This window comes from Chionomys nivalis, chromosome 3 (assembly GCF_950005125.1).
Source record: "Chionomys nivalis chromosome 3, mChiNiv1.1, whole genome shotgun sequence".
NCBI classification, from domain to species: domain Eukaryota; kingdom Metazoa; phylum Chordata; class Mammalia; order Rodentia; family Cricetidae; genus Chionomys; species Chionomys nivalis.
The window spans coordinates 116,570,881-116,588,050 of NC_080088.1; the positions used below are offsets into that span (position 1 = coordinate 116,570,881).

General features: G+C 51.4%; 1 protein-coding gene across 2 annotated transcripts in view; it reads left to right on the forward strand.

Moving 5' to 3' along the window:
• Positions 1-10,545, forward strand: part of Ksr2 (kinase suppressor of ras 2) — a 351,718-nt gene extending 341,173 nt beyond the window's left edge. For both annotated transcript variants that reach the window (XM_057764873.1, XM_057764872.1), the window contains exon 20: positions 1,183-10,545. In XM_057764873.1, the coding sequence (XP_057620856.1) occupies positions 1,183-1,189 (7 nt within the window). In that variant the 3' untranslated portion in view covers positions 1,190-10,545. The remainder of the gene's footprint in view (positions 1-1,182) is intronic.
• Positions 10,546-17,170: the final 6,625 nt, after the last annotated feature.

The following is a 17,170-nucleotide window of genomic DNA, read 5'->3' on the forward strand; positions in this document are numbered from 1 at the left end:
GATGTGTAGATGTGGGGACCCCATGGGTCCCCATGAAGACCCTCGAGGTCCCAGGAGATGGGCATATGGAGGCAGCCCTACCTCTGCCCTTCACGTCTCTTCTCACCCCAGGGGCCCCCCCATCTCCTGGGCAATTAGAAAGAATGCAGAGTTCACAATCCGGGGACACAGGCTGGAATTTCCTCCCTGCCGTGGATAGCTTTGTGACTTGGGCACATCCGTTGGCTTCTCTGAGCTACAGTTTCATGCTCTGAATGTTGAGGGCAGTGAAACCCATAGCAGGGATACTGTGAGGCACCTCAGACAACCAATGTTCACTCTGCCCTGGCTACCACTGTGTGCCAGGAGTGGGTAACAGCCTTGGACTGGCAGCCTGGTAACACTTTGAGTCAGCCATGAAATCAACATGCAGGAGGCAGCTCAGACGGGTGTCACTCTGCCTTCTAAGAGTGCCCAGCTTGTCTGGGGCTGTAACACTCAAAGGTCCTTTGGGCCAGCACCCAGTGGCCCATGGGCAGAAGGGCTTGAACTCACTGATGGGGTGAGGAGGAGGCAGGAAGCCTTGTGTTCTAGGTTCTTCTCTAGACACAGACTGAAGAGACTAAAGATACAGGGTAAGTTGTGGTCCTGTGTCCCATGATGCTAGAAATCCTGTGGAATTTTCCATTACATTTTATCGAGATTCATCCTGTGTGTGTTGAACTCCTGTGGTGGAATCAGAGCCCATGCTAAAAGGGACATGCGTGATCATGAGGGTCTGCCAATGTCACTCAAGTCCGCTATGCGGGTCTGCTCTCCCATCAGTGGTCAAACTTGTCCAAGCCTACACACTGGACTACCTGCTGTCATGAGCAAGTTCTGTGTTCAAATCTTGGCCCTGATGTTTCTTAGCTGTGCACCCATAGGCAAACCACATAACCTCCCTGATCCTCAGCTTTGATTTGAAAAAAAGGATACAAAATGCGCACAGCTAAACCCCTCCAGGCTAAAATGAAGTCAGGAATAGGCCACAGTCAGTCCAGAGTCCAATGCACATCAGGGCCTTCGTCAGCAGAAGCCCCTTCTGCTTGGAAAAGACAGGAGCCCACCGAAGTCACTCTCTGACAAGGTGTTAGCATACAAAAGATGGCATGATGGGACCCACATCTTTCTTATCCACCCTTTCTTCTCTCTCCCTTCCAGACTGTGACCATGGACATGGGCCAGCATCACCCCCAAACCACCTCTTCTTCCCTGCTCTGCCCTCTGCCACCTCAGGAGGCCCAGGCTCACCACCAGGGGGGTCCCGACACAACCCAGCCTGGGAGACCCGTGACATGAAGACCACGGAGGTTGACAGCATCTTGGACCTGCACCCCTTTACTCAGGCAGTATCAGGGACCCCTGAGCTAGGATAAGACTGGACCAGTGAGGCTCCAGTGCAGGTACAGAACTGCTGACTGAACACCACCCCTCCGGGCTGTGGAGACCAAGGCACACAGCCCTGTGGACAGACTCTCTCACAGGACCGGTGCGCGCACATGTGTCTACGTGTGGACGGGGCCTCCAGCTTTCTTTGCACCCGGACAAACCTGCCCAGCTATGGAGTGTCCCAGCTGTGCTTTCCCAGAACACAGGACAGGGATGGAAGCAGGAAAGACAGACCTGCTCCCTTGAGTCAAGGCTCCCAGGTCAAGGTCAGAGTGGGGAGAGGTGGGCTAAGCTTGTGAACCTCTGTTTTCAGAGGCCCCATTCCAAGCTGGAAGTGACTGCTAGCCCCTGGGTGCACAGCTCCGAAGGACACTAGGCAGTTCTCTGTGTCTTTTTAGCACGGGGGTCTCCCTGGGGACCTTCCTTCAGCTTCACCTTCATCCTGTTTTCTAAGAACATCATCCTGACTCAACTCACTGCCCACCCTCGCCTGGGCAACTCGAGAACACCATAGCTTCTCAGCTGATAGAACATCTGGGGGTCCTTTATAGCAGGCCATCATTCATGGCACCTCCAAAGTCTGAGGCCTGAGAACTGGGGCTGTGTGAAGAGGATTCTGGTATATTCTCTTCAGCGGCGTTGACACTGCTGGAGTTGGCTCTTTCACGGTGATGGATACAGGTCCTGGGTAGACATAGCGGGCTGCATGGGTGTGCGGATAGCTGTTTACAGAGGTCTCCCTGACTCTCACCCGCTGCGTTCCTCATCAAGGCTCGAGTGGGGAAAGCATGTGTGGAGTTTCCGTGGTCTCTACTCTGGCCTGGTGCTGAGTCCTCCGAGTGGATTCCCCACTCAGGGCCCTGTGGCCCTGTGCCACCCACCTATTCTGCCCACTCAGCCCATCTATCATGTCGTCTTTCTCTCCCCGCTGGAGATGGAAGCATTTCTGGTCTGTGTTGTTCTGCCCCACCCCTCCCCCACCACAGAATCCCTCCTGAGGGATACTGAGAACAGGTGGTACTGGAGTGAATGCAAGGGAGTGCCCTGAGGTTATGGATTCACATTTGCAAAGCCCTGTCCCCAGTGATCAGACTTGACACCAGAAGAAAAGCTGTCCCTAAGCAGAGAAACTAGCGGAGGTAGCAGGATAGAGAAATCCAGCCCAGCATCCAGTATTGTCCCCTTCCTTGGTGGCCCTATTGGATGCACACCCTGGGGCCAAGCCTGCTTACAGAGCAGGAAGATTGATTGACAGGGGTCTCACTTCAAGGGAGACTTACCCTACGGCACCCTCAAGCCTTTTGCAGGGCCTGTTCTCAAATCCCATTGCAAAGCTCCCTCTACCTGCGTCAGGGGACCTGGGGCCCCACACAAAGCTGCTTCCATGTGAACATCTCTATCCTGGTGACATCTGTGTCTCTGACTCGGCATTCATGCATCTTGGAGACATTTTACACACGTTCACTTATGTCCCGGGGCTCCGGTATCTCTAAGGACCACTCTTATCAGGAGTTGCGTCCTCATCTAAGAAGCCCCCTCCAGAACCCATCCTTGTGGTCAGGGCTGCGCTGAGACCTGCCCCAGCAACATACCAAACACCTAGAATTTAGTTCCTCCTTTCTCTTTAATCCCATCAGGACCTCTTTGGTCCGTAAAACTCCAGTCTGTCACATGCCTTTGTATCAAGAGAGGAAGTAAGAGAAGAGAGGGCCAGGGAGGGCTGAGCCACTGGGAACCAGAAGTGTCACTAGGTGCTGGAAGACACTCATCTGCTTCTGCTGTTTGCCAATAATGACCCAGTAGAGGCCAGAAAGGGAGATCTCTTCACAGGTCCAGGTTCCCCAGGGCAGCCAGAGGAAGACATCTCTTTACAAGGAGCCACTGGCTAGTCATCTAGCTCCCGGGGTTCTGTCCTGCACTGGGTCCATGACTCTGTGTAGGATCACAGACTTAAAGAAACAAAAGTGTGGTGCCAACCTACCTGTAATCCTGGCACTGTGGAGGCTAAGGCAGGAGGATAACAAGTTCGAGGACAGCCTGGGCTACATAGGATTTCTGAAGACCCATTTGTGATTAAGGACTTGATTGGTACAGGGAGAGCCCCAGCCTTCTTGGCTCCTAAGTCACTCTCCTGCTTATGGTACCTGGGTCCCTTGAGCCTAGGTCTGGGTCAGGTGTCTCCTCTTCACTCTTGCTCCTTCCTCACCTCCACGTCCACTGAGACCTGTGCCTCGGGTCAGATTCCATCCCTCCCTGGCTTCCTCCCTTCCTCCCCTAACAGGCCCTGGCTTGCCAGCAGCCTCTTAATGTGCAAACACTTAAATCCTGGGACAAAGAACTTCAGTGTCTTCCCAGAGGAAGCGTCTGAGGCTGATCTGTTCCTCTACCCTGCGCTGAGCCGAAAGAAGAGAGGAGGCCGTGGAGTTAGATGCGTTTCCCCTTTAACTGCAGGCCCGTCCAGCACCTCACTCTGTACAGCCACACCAGCTACCCACTCCACTAACATCAAATGGCTTCTGTCCCTGCCTCATGTTGCAGATCTTCAAGGCACAGGTTTTTAGAGGTGACAAGTCCATTCTAGCCTTGTCTGGAGACACCTCCTGTGTCTCCATCCCCAGAGCTAAGCCAGAAACTTCAAGGGGCCCCTTGGATTGCTCGGCCCATGTTCTCTCTTACAGGTCAAAGGGGGAGAATCGGCCTGTCCAGTGCTCAGTCCCCTTGTTCTCTGTAGCATCTTGACTTCTTGGCCAATAGGAAAGCTAGATGGGTGTTGCTAGGTAGGTGGCTATATTCAAGATACTTAGGTCAGGAGGTGGGTAGAGTACTTGTCTAATACCACAAAGCCCTGAGTTCCATCCCCAGTAACACACAAGCCAGATATCATGGTGCATGCCTAAGTTCCATACACAAGAGTTAGCGGCAGGAGCATCAGAAGTTCAAAGTCATCCTTGACTATATAGTGAGTTTGAGACCAGCCTGGGCTTCATAAGACCTTGTCTTGAAAAGTATTTTTTTTATAAATTTAGGAGATTTGCCGCCTCCCATCCCATGTTCACACACTGCATAGCTCCCCAAATATGCACAAAGCCAGCCTCCCCTCATCTCCCATAGCCCTTGTCCCTAGCTGCACATGGTCACCTGATGTGAACACATCAAGCAAGTGCCACACACTTAACCTGGGGTCATCGAGCTCCAGGCTGCAAAGTGGTTTTGACATCCTTTGTAACGGAGGATGAAAAGATAATCTAAAGAGGAAAAATATGACTCAGGAAAATTCAGTGCAATTCAGATTTCCCATCAGTCCCGTATTATCCCCAGCAATGACAAAATTATTTGCAAGAGAGACCCCGGAACCCATAGAGTCAAACTATATTGTTGCTTGGTCAGGGGCCAACATGACTGTCTTATGAGACAGTGGGCTGTCTTAATGATGAATAAACCAACCAGAGTAGAAGGGGCCAGAGGCTGTGGGAAGCAGCCTACAGAGGTGCAAAAGCTGAGAAGGGACAGGCAGCGTCTTGGCCCTGGCCAGGCGTTGTGTCTGCCAGCACCGTGAATGAAGCCCTTGAGGCTATTGTGAGCTATCAGATGTGTCAACTGTCACCCACAGACTGCCTGCACCCCACAACGGCTGTGAACATGAGCAGCATATGGAAAACATCAAGGGGTTTTGTTTTGTTTTTTGGTGTTGTTTGGTGGCTTCCTTTTTAGGCATCAGAGGTGCAGGATGCCTGGCTAGCTAGACTTCAAGGCTGCCTTGATCAGCCAGCAATGTTAGCACAGACACAGGCTGGCTTAAACAACACACACTCATTTCTCCCAGAGCTGGGGTACTCTGCTGTGCCTTCATGCCATCTCTTGTCTCTAGTGTCTTTTTTTTTTCTGTGATTACTAAGAACACTGCATTTATCCTTGCTTAGGGTCCTACCCCTCTGACCTCTTCAAAGATGCTTTCTGTGGGTGTGATGTTGAGGGCTTCCCCAGGAGATGCTGGGGAAAGACTCAGCATGAGCGTTGTGGGAAGTCACCCTTCAGTTCTGTACCAAGACCCTGGAGGTAACTGAGGCCGTGGGTTTCAATACCTGCAGGCCTCCCGTCTCTGGCTTTTTGTTCCTACACTGGCCCCCAGCTTGAGTCCCCAAGCAGACCCTTCCTGTCTGTCTTGCCGGTCTTCATTACACCGTTCACCCTCCTGGCAACTGGTCTTGTTGCTGCTATGTTGGCTTCTGTGGCAAACTACCACACACCAAGAGGCTTTTCACTGTCCTGCTGGTCCAAAGTCCAAAACAAAATGTCCATCCCATCGGAACTCGCCAGCGTTTGCTTGCTGCCTCCTGACACGTGCTGCACATGATGAATTCAACACCCCTTGGCTTGTGGGAGCCCCTCTCCAGCCTCTACTTTTGTCCCCACCAGCCACACTGGTCTCCTTGCATCTCTACCTCTGTGTGGCTCTTCTATGTGGTCCCAGTCCTGATGAACCAGGACACTGTGTATGCGTTATTTTTCTTGTGACTCTAACCAAATGCCTCAGAGAAGCAACATAAGGGAGGAATTATTATATATTTTGACTCACAGTTTCAGAGGGCCCAGTCATCTATGGCTGCCTGGCTCTGTGTTCCTGGGCCTGTCTTGAGGCAGACCGTGATCGTGGTGTGAAGGTGAGGAGGGGGAGCATGTTCATCATGGTGGATGAGGACGAGGAGGGGGGTTCCTCATGGCAAATAGGAAGGAGAGAGTGTGAGAGAGCAATACAGGGAGGGGTCAGGGTAAAATGTCTCATGGCCATGTCCCCACCGGCCCACTTCCTTCAGCTGGGACCCACCTCCTGCCCTTGAGTGTGGCACTGTGAATCCCTCCAGGGCCTCGTAGTAGATTAGGTCAGAGGTATCGAACTGTCTTCAGAAACATCATTACAGACCCCACACCCAGAGGTGCCTCGCTGATCCCTTGAAAAGTATCTCTTAATTCTGTCAAGTTGACAGTCAAGGTTACCTATCACATCCCCTTACTCAAGTGTGACCTCATCTGAAGTAATACACCTGTGTTGCCCTGCTTTGAATCAGGGCCCGTCAGGAGGCCCCAGGACACGACTCACACTCTAGCACTCCCCAGCAACTCCCCTGTGTGGAGGTGTCATGATGGCTCCCCCAGATAGATTTCCCAGAACCCCTGGGCTACTTCTCAGTCCTACGCATGACGCCACGTCCTGTTCTTGAGTCCTGAAAGTCATAGACTTAGTATGTGATTGGTAAAAATGGGCCATGTGGGCGCAGCAGTAAGCTCTTTGGGATGAGGGCCTAGAAAGATCTGTGTATAATAGATCTAGAAGAATGAAGATCTAGACCAAAGAGAGTGAATGTGTAATGTCTCTATCATTGCCACCCCTTCTTCTACCCTTGGCAGACATTACTAATCAATTTCAGCACACCTTTCAACTACACCAATAGAGTACTAGCCAGGTAAGCCCCAAATATGACTATACATGCTGGAAAGGGAGGATAGGTCCCTCATAAAGCTCATTCTAACCATCAATGGTGGCATTAGACCTCATGCCTCAGAACTTTCCAGAAACCCAGTCACTTGGGCTCTCTCGATTGATAGTCTGCCTATACAGGATTCATTTTCCAATTAGGGGATTTAACAAGCTAGGAAAGGATTCTTTCCTAGTAGCCATGTAGCTGGTACCATTTAGTAAACTGTTTGATTCTTGGGGAGAATCATTTATTCTCTGGGACAGCTTCCCTACCACAAAACAGCTGGACTTGGTAGCCCCAAAGATGGATACCAGGAAAGATAGCTGCAGGCATACTGGTAGGCTCAGGAGCAGGGAGAAGGTATGAAGTGCAGCCAGGAAAGTCAGGATATGTGGTGTAAGGTGTCGAGGAAAAAGAACCTGACCCTAACTGCCTTTTAGTCTCTTGCCTGTATGAGAGACTCAAAATCAAGTTTTAACCCAAATGGCTTCTGAGGTCCTAGCAGACCCCAAATTCGCTCTACTCCTAAACCCTTAAAATGCCAATGTGGTGACCAATAGGACCTTGCTTGGGCCACCTCTTCATCTCTTCCCATGTGCTGAGGAAGAATGAAAAGTAGCCATCATGGACTTAACCTAAGTGAACTCTGCAGAGCAGTACCCCTTTCCAGGGAGCTGGCAGCCTTTGTCTGTGGCTATGGGAAATTCACATCGTGGATTCTTAGATTTGAAAGTCTGATGGTTCAAATTAATACTTAGTTCTCTTTTCCATGACTTCAAAGGGAAAATCCCAGCCTGGCTATTTTCTTCATGTCTTAAAATGCCTTGACTTCTCTCCATCAGCCACTGCAGGTGCCAGGATAGGAGAAATGCTAGGTCCAGCATTGCAAGAGGGGACTCTGCCATGACGGGCCATGCCCAGGAAACAGCCCATCACAAAAATAGATGTCTTTGATATACAGAGGACTAGGGGGCCTCGCAGGGGCCATGAGTGCACATGAGTATGGGCAGTGGTCCATGCATGGAGGTGAGGCTGAGGTCTGAAGGAGGAGGAGGAGGCAGGCAGGTCAGACTGACCAAATTAGACATCTATTAATCTTGGCGCTGTTGACCTTAGACCTAGTCACTTCTTGGGTTCCTATTGTAGCCCAGGCTAGCCTTGAACCCTTGATCCTCCTGTCCCTGGTGGAGAAACAGCCACTAAACACAGTAATAGAACATGACATCTCTGTCCCTGATCTGGGTGTGGCCGATGGAAAAGTCTCTGTATCACGTCTCTAGTCAGACCCAGGGGAGCCAGCGGCCCAGAACTGGAGGAGGAGATAGAGGGGAAGTGGGCACTGTAAGAGACTGGAGCTTGGTGAGCACTTTGGAATTTGACATATGTGGCCACCAAGTGCCTCCTGGGATAAAAGCTGGGCCACTGGGACTCTGTTCCCTGAGGGTCAATGAACCCCATCCTCATCCTGCCCAGAGTGGAGCATTGAATTTATGGGTGTCTCTGCTGTACATGGGTTAGTCACCGGCCCTTCTCCTTAAAGCCTGCCCTTGTCTGCTTTGGTTTCTCCATCATGCTCTCCCGCCACGCTCGTACAGAGCTCTGTTGTGTCGGCTACTGACCCACAGACCTAGAGGAACACACTAGAAAGTCCCACCACAGATAGTCTGGCTGTGCCTCCTCTGGACATTGTGCCTCACTCCACACAGGGGCCACTGGAGCACTGACATCAAGGACACACAGGAACGTGGAGATGAGTTGATGGAAAGACTCCCTCACACCCTACGTAATTCTCTAGAGAAATGGGCAAAATGCTGATTTGTTATCGAAGAGGCTGACATAACCCAGGGGCCATAGAGACTCCCAGACTGAATCTGTAATGGGACCTAAAGTGTAGCAGAGAATGCATTAGCTCTCTCGGTAGGTGGGGTTTCTTCCGTTGAGACACAGAAAGCAGCACCTTGGCCAGCTATAGAACTCTCTGGGGTGGGGGCTCTCAGACCTGTTTCTCCAACTCACACTTCTCTCTCTACTTCCTCTGACTAACTGTGACCTTGCCAACAAGCTCCGTGTCCTGAGCTCTGCAGGAGCATGCTTGGACTTTCGTAGCTTTACAAAGCCCTTAACCCTCCATCTTTGCTGGTCCCCATGTAGATGGCTGCTGTCAATAAACAGTGGCTCCTTATCACCCCAGTCTCTGACATCTCGGAACCCAAATGAACGCCTCACCCCATAGCGTACCTCTCAGGATACCCTGGGCACTTGCAGCTGAGACCAAGAGGTGGTAGGCGTCTCCTACCCGTTTAGATACTGATGACCTGGAGACAACCGGATCTCCCAAGGAACAGCTTGAAACAGCTTCCAGGTAGAGGGGGTGGGCAACCTAACAGAAGGAACCGAGAAATCTCCAGAAAGACCCTGCCCTGACCATCAAGGCCTTTGTAGAAGCAGGAAGCTTTCCCTCCTGTCCCACAGCCCCAAGGTCAAAGCCAAGGCTGTCATTGGGGGCACACAAGTCTGGCTTCACAGGCAAGCAGCCTTGCTATGGCAGGCCAAACTCTGCAGCCCACTTTCCCACTCCAGATCTGTTGTTCCTACTTCTCTGACTTTTGGTCTTTCATGGCGGTCTGCTCTACAGACCCTTCTGTCGCATGTCCCAAGAGGTGGACAGCTCTCCAAGTCACCAACTTGAGGAAAATCCCTCGTTGTAAAAAATGGCTTTCTTTGTAAATTACTCTGTTGTCTTTTTCTAAACAAAGTATATATATATATACCTATAAATGCTATATATATATTATATATGTGTATATATATAAAGACTAATTCTTGTACAGCCCTCTGCGGACCTCAGGCCCACACTGTTTTCTCCATGTCTGTCTGTATTGACTGTTGCAGAATGAGCTGATGTATGACCTAGGCTTCCCATTTCCTTCTGGATCACTGTCTCTTCCTCTTTCTAGATCTGTGTTATTCTCTGTCTCTTTCACTTGTTGCCAACATGTTGCTGGGAAAGAATATTTGATTTAGATGCCATCCAAGAAAACAAGCAGAATGGGTGTATGGGTGATGAATAGATGAACGGATGGATGGGTTTGGTGGATGGATGGATGGATGGATGGATGGATAGATGGATGGACAGACGGACGGACGGACGGACGGACGGATGGATGGATGGATGGATGGATAGCTTAGTGGATGAGTAGATGGATAGGTGACTGGTTAGATTGATGGATGTGTGGATGGGTGAGTGGGTGGATGAATGGGTAGGCAGATGGGTAGATGGATAGGTGGGTAGGTAGATGGATGGATGGATGGATGGATGGATGGATGGATGGATGAAGGATGTATGAATGTATGAATGGGTTGATGTTGAATTGATGTTGGATGAAAGGGTGGGTGGATAGACAGGTAGGTAGATAGCTGGATGGATAGGTGGATAGACTGATGGATTGGCAGACGGGTGGGTGGATGGTCCACTGTGTATATTTGTACAGATCATTTATAAAGTTTTCTACACTTCTCAAAAAAGTATTTCTAACCTGGGCTGTTGGACAGTCTGTGAGCTTGTGAGCCGGCAAGCCTGTTGTTTCTTGTGTTTAGTGCAATGTTTAGTGAGAATCCAATGTCTGAGTTATTTATGCCAATAAAGAATTTGAGAATTACTGCATCAACTGCTGTCACTACCGGTCTGAATTCTGCTGTTGTCTGTTGTGTCAAAGGAAGCCTGTGGGGTTAATGATGGTTGATAGCTCCCAGGCTGATACTGCGAAACAAAATACCCACCTAACCCTACAGCTTACAGCAATGAGAATTTATCTTCATGCACCTGGGCTGCGAGTCTAGGTTGGGCTCCTCTGAGAGGTTCTTTCGGGGCTTCTGGTCATGTTCGAGGTCAGACTGAAAGTCATTCCATATGTGTTCATATGGACATGAAAGCCAGAGCAGAAAACACAAAAATACATGCAGACTGTTGCCTCCAACCGCAGCCACAAATATGCTCCTCTGGAAAGATGTATGTGGTGTGGACATAGCAATCCCCATGGCCACACTCACAGATGTGGCAGAAAGACCAGATATTGACACAGAATATCTGCATGTCTTAGTCTTTCTCCACCTTATTTTTTTGAGGCAGGATCTCTCACTGGACCTGGAAGTTTGCCCATCCAGCCGGTGTGGTCAGCCAGCTTGTTCTGGGATCCCCATCGTCACTCCAGCCCCGAGACTGCAGTCTTTAGTTGCTGCTTTTGAGCTATGCTAGGTAGGACCAGAGCTACGTGCAATTCAGGGAACCCTATTCCCCTCTCTGCAGGCAGGACTTCCAGAGCCTCTACGACCTACTTGGCGGACGCTAAGGTTTTTCCATTCTGAACAAAGCACCAACTATTGTTCCCAAGTATGTGAGACTTTTCTTTGGCTCTTTCATATGCTACTGTCTGCCCTGGCCTTGGGAATGTCCTCAATCCCTGTTAGCATTTTGCTGAGGACACTGGGCAACTTCTGCAAACCATCTTCATAGATCCACTAGCCAAGAAGCTGGTCACCAGATACTAAATAGCCGCTGTGTGCCGGCCATTCATACCTAACCCCTTCAATGACATTCTGAAGCTGGACAATCACTTGCTATCCTGGGACCAAGTCCTACTGAATAGCAGTGCTTCAGACCAGGATGGGGCTATTCTCAACTTACAACTGAGGAAGTTAAGGTACAAGGGCATTTAAGCTGTTGTGGCCAAGCCATGTTTGGGCTCCTAGAACTCTGGTTCCAACCAGTTCTGAGTCCTAAGCCTGTGGCTCATAGGGCAGCAATGAGTTCCACCCCTAGGAAACATGTGGGTGATTGTCGGGGAACTTCCCAGGAAACAGCCTCTCTGAGACTACCTGGCCATACCCCTGTGAGTTCCAGTCACCAAGCCTTTTGCCATGGATGGTTGCTCCCCTTTGATGGCCATGGAACTGTGCAAAGCCCAGAGAGGTGGAGGGACTTGACGAAGATCACACAAGACTTCATTTCAGTATTCAGTATTCTTTCTCCTAAAACCCAAGCTGTGGTCAAACTCAGAACCTCCAGTAAGGAGGGGCACACATGGGCCACGAGAGAAGGCCTGCGTCTCAGCAGGACCCTGAGTGCTCCCTAGCCACCTGACCCGGCATGCTAGTGTTGTGAGGGAGAGAGAAGGTATCAGAAATGACAGTGCGTGTACCACCCTGGTGTCCGTGGGCTCAGGACCACCTGGCCATGGAGTGGAGGACAGCCTCCTTGGCTTATTCTCTCAGTCAGGAGAATTCTCCAGCTCTGCATTACTCCATACATGTCATTCGTGTGTTATCCATGACCACATAGAGTTGGAAGCCTTCTCTAGCCATAGGAGACCTTCATCAAAGAAATCAAATAATGTCAGGCATGGTGGAGCATGCCTTTAATTCCAGCTCTCCAGAAGCAGAGGCAGGTGGAGCTCTATGAGTCTCATACCAGCCTGGATTGCATAGTTCAGACCCTGTCTCAAAGACAAAATAAAATAGAGTAAATATATAAAATAATAAAATAATAAATAAATAAAATAATTTGTTGATAATTTTTGTACTGATTACATTTTGGCTCAAGCATTTTTTTTATATACTGGGTTAAAGCACATTGCCGTAATTTATTTATCTTTTTATTTTTTTTTCCATGTAGGCTCTCTCACTCTGTAACCCACACCAGCCTTCTGGAACTCTATAGCCCAGGCTGGCCTCAAACTCTGCTCTCCTGCCTTAGTCTCCAGAGAGCCATCATCACAGGTGGGCTGCTCACCTGACTCTGCCTCAACTAGCTTCCCCTGCTTAACCCCTTTGGATGAGTGAATGTATCTGTGACTAGCAGAGCATAAAGAGTCGACCTCACTCTGCTGGAGGCTCCGATTAGAACCAACAGTAATAGATGTGAGTTCAGGCAGGCTGTGTGTATCCCTGGATCCCCACTCCCTGCCCAGCCCCTTACTCCCTAGCAGCTAGCGTTGGAGTGGAGTGTCCAGGCTCCATATGCCCAACACACCACGAGGACTGATAACCTGTGCTTGGAGCAGGCAGCCTCTACTCTCAGGTTCTTCCTCCCAGTACAGAAACTGAAGTGATTGGCAAGTGCCCGCGCCTGTGTGGGTGCAGGGCCAAGGCTGTCATTGTGACTATCATTAACACCTACGACGATTACCTAGTCAAAAGTGCAGCCCCGAAGCCACTGCGGCGATACACTCTGGTAATCCCAGTGGTCAGGACGGGGGAGCAGAAGTTCAAGGTCATCCTTGGCCATAAAGAAAACTGGAGGGCATCCTGGGCTAAATGAAACCTTATTTCAAAAAAGAAAAATAGAAAAATAAAAATTAAAGATAACCCAAACACAAACAAACAAAATAACCATCACGGGGCTGGAGAGATGGCTCAGTGGTTAAGAACACTGGCTTCTCTTCCAGAAGACCCAGGTTCAGTTCCCTGCACCCATGTCAGGCAGCTCCCAGCTCGTGGGGGATCCGACATCTTCTTCTGGCCTCTGCAGGTACTGTGTGGGTGTGCGCGTGCACACACACACACAGCGGGGAAGAGCATTGTGAAAGTGTGGCATCCCAGAGGGGCTTCACCTGGGTTGAGCCCCACTGCCCGCCAATTCTGTTGAACTGGGAACAAGTGTGTGAATGACAGGTTGACCACTTACCGGTGACATGCTTGCTCCGAGTTAGAAAGAACATTGGAAGCAAAGGTTTCAAAAGTCTGTTTTTAATAGGAGGTTTTTGCTGAGCACCTACAAGATGCCAGGCCTAGGGTGCTGTGGGGAAGAGAAAAACAAAACCAGAGCTCTGGCTTAGGGCTGGCCCGAGAGGGGAGAGCTTGGGAGGGGCAGCAAAGCACCTGCCTAGTGTGGGCGATGGCTCCAAAGATGTCAGTTGATGATATCCAAGCTCATTTCTGGAGGAAGGTAAAGGTCATCCAGCTTTTTGGAATCTCTCCCAATTTCTGGCATCCATAGTTGGATGGGAACACTTCCTCTTACAGCCTGCCTTGTGATTCTTTCTAGAATATTCTAGGGAGTTTGCTAGCGACTCCACCATCAGTCATCTGAGCCCGGGACCTTGTCATCGTTAGATCTCCTTCTCCTACTCCATCACCTGCCTCGGGACCTGGCTCCAGCAGCCTCATGGCCGACAGCCCGGCCAGATGCCTGCTCCCTTCTTGCCTCCACCTGACAAGTCAGGCAGCTGAGTCACGGCTCATCTTCTCCAGTCCCACGTGGAGGCTGGGTCTGCGCCAGGGGTATGAGCTACCAGTCAGGGTTCCCGCCAATCAGACCAAAATGAGCCCATCAGCTGCCCTGAGGATTAGCCCTAAGAACCTTCTAGAATCCCACACTCCACTTTAGAGCTCCCGAGGGGGCAGACCACAGCAGACGGGCGTGTTATTCAGCCACGTGTGGGGAAACCTGTCTTGCCTGAGGATAATGATACAGTAATTACTCAATCATACAAATGGTTGCCGGCCTGTCAGCTGCTGTAGCTCAGCACCTGGGAGAACTCCTAGCGCACAGTAGGCACTCAAAATGTTCTTTTATTTAATAGGACGCAAACAACAAGAGATATCTCAATCCGTCAAGCGTGTAGCCTAAATAATTACACCTTTTACCATTGATACACATGAATAATAGTTTTAAAAGGATTGCACCTTCATTTCTGTCTACACCAGGTAAACACTGCTTACATCTGCCCTTGTATCCCCCCCCCCCGCACACAGTAGGTGTTCAACAAATGCCACTGCGCAGAGACGGGTTCTGGGCAGGATCTCATTTGTTCTTTCATGGTGAGGTTCTCCAGAGCAGGATCTCAATCATCTCTAATCTCTAGGGATGAGAAGAAAGGTGGGTGGGGGTTGGGGTGCTTGGGGAAGGCTACAGGGGTGTGGGCGGGAGAACACTTTGTGACTGGGACCATTCTTGGTCCCAGTCCCAAAGGCTCAACTCAGCTGTTGTTCACCGCATCTACAACGAAGCCCAGAGAGGTAGAGGAGCCTCCTCGAGGCCACACAGGACTCCTGACTCCTCGTCCAGTGCTCTTTCTCCAGCGTCTCCAGCTGTGGCTCCACGCTGGAACCCTCATAGCAGCAGGGGCACAGGTGAGTCTAGGAGAGAAGGCCTCAGTAACCTGACCAAAACAAAGGGGGCTGATGTCCTCCACTCTGCAGGCGACCTGGTGAGAAGCTGTAACTCGGTGCCAGGCTGAGGGAGATGTGTGTGCTGATTCTCCTGCTGTGTGAAGGGGGAGAAGAAACTTCTCTGAGTCTCAGTTGCTTTATCTACAAACGACATAGTAACTAAGTAGCCACCTTGCGGAGCTTGTGAGCTATGTCGAGGGCAGCACAGGCATCCGTTCTGGCTCATAATAAATGCTCAATTAAAGCTCCCAGGACTCTTGGGTGGCACTGTAAAGGGCCGTACTCGGATCCAGCAGGCATGGCCTGGACACAAGACCCGTGGCTGCAATCCTGACTCCAGGCCATCCCAGCCAGCTGGGGGAAACCTGAGCCACCTCCGTCCCTGGCAGAAGCTGCCACAGCCACCACAGCCTCTGGAATGAAAGAAAGGTCAGAGTCTAGGGAAGCGGGCTGGTACGATGGAGGGAGGGCTGTCCGGGCACTGGCTAGCCACCCTTACCTCTCTCCTCTCCACTTTCCAGGGGAAGCGTGAGCACGCTGAACCTGGGTGCGCCCCTCCATCCCTGTCCAGGGCTTGGCCTCTCGGGCCCATGCTGAGCCGCCTCCCAGCCTGCCCCTGGGGAGGGGCCACCTGGTGTCAATTAAGGCCCTGAGTCGCTTGGCCGCACCACGCAGGGCCGCTGATTAGAGCCGCAGTCTCTCCAGATGGGGAGCACGAACTGAGGGGCGACACCACCATGCCAGGGGGAGGCCTCGCAGGAGCCCGTGAGTAGCGGGTGGGGACTCCGTGACCTGGGTGGGAGGGAAGCTGGTTCTGTGCCTGTGTGGGCACCGGTCATCCGAGGAGGGGGCTCTTCCAGCAGAGTTTGTTCTCTGGTGGCCTTTCCAGGCCTCCCAGCACCCTGGACTCTCTTCTCATACCCACCTCAGGGAGACCCCAGGGGACCATATGTCATCGGGTGTCCTTTCTCGAGTCATGCAATCGCAGAGGGCACTCCCACTCTGCCTCTGAAGGAGGCATGAAGGGTGGCTGACGGACTAGCTCAGCTAGAGGCTATTTGGAGGAGTCCCTGCCTCTCTCCTGGACACCCCCCCCCAGGGAGGGTTGTCTCCGAGTCAGCTTGGGTGGGCATCTAAGGCTGTGTTCCTACAACCTGCTGGCCCCAGAGCCCATGCTGTGAGTGGCCCCACAGGGGAGCGGGAGAGGCAGCTGCACCAAAGCTGCTCTTTAGGGGGGAGGCTCCAGCTCCAGATGCCATGTATCCTGGGGCACAGAAGGCCAAGCCAGGTCCTAGCCCTGCACCTGCTTCCAGGGCCACCGGTTCATTTGGCGGGGTCTGACTGCTTCCCAATTCCCAGTGGGAAGTTGTTCCCCAAAAGGGACAGTGTATGGGGCAGCTGCCTGCCTGTGGGACAGACTGCAGGAGGGGTGCTACTGAGACCTACCCGATGTGAAGTGACTCCTGATTGGCCCCAGGGCTGTGGCTGTGGAGCCTCAGCTCCTGGCTGGGAGAGCTTTCTGTAGCCATGGAAGGGTCTTCCACGGTGGCACCACCTGGTACTAGTGACATTGGCGGTTCTAAAGCTGGGGGATGCCCAAGAAGAACCTAGGAACCACAGGCATGTCCTTGGCGGTCCATTTCTGTATTCACACAGCAAACTTCCACTATGTTCCGCTGTCCTCAGGGTACATGTCCTTACTACGTTTCCTATACGGTGTCTGTCACGTGCATCTTAGAGAGTGGTTCTGATGGGCAGACTAAGAAGGAAGAACGGGTCACCCCTGTGACCAAAGTGTCTTTCTGTGACTGTGTGACTCTGTGTCTTCTGCCTTGCACTTGGAGGCTGTCGTGTGGTCATGGGCCTCTTGGCTGTGGTGCCAAGTTACTGAGGCTGTTCTTTCTGGTGCTGTCCTTTCGTTGTGCGGAGATGGGGGAATCCTGGGGAATGCAGCACCCTATGAGTTCACTGGCCAGTAGCTGCCCCCACCCCTTGTGCATTCATCTTGGGGGTCTTAGCAGGCTCTGTCTTTCAGGTTCCTATCCAGCTGGTGATTGGACTTAAGCGCTCTGGAACCCCCATGTCTGTGAGTCTGAGGCAAGCAGAAGATGAGG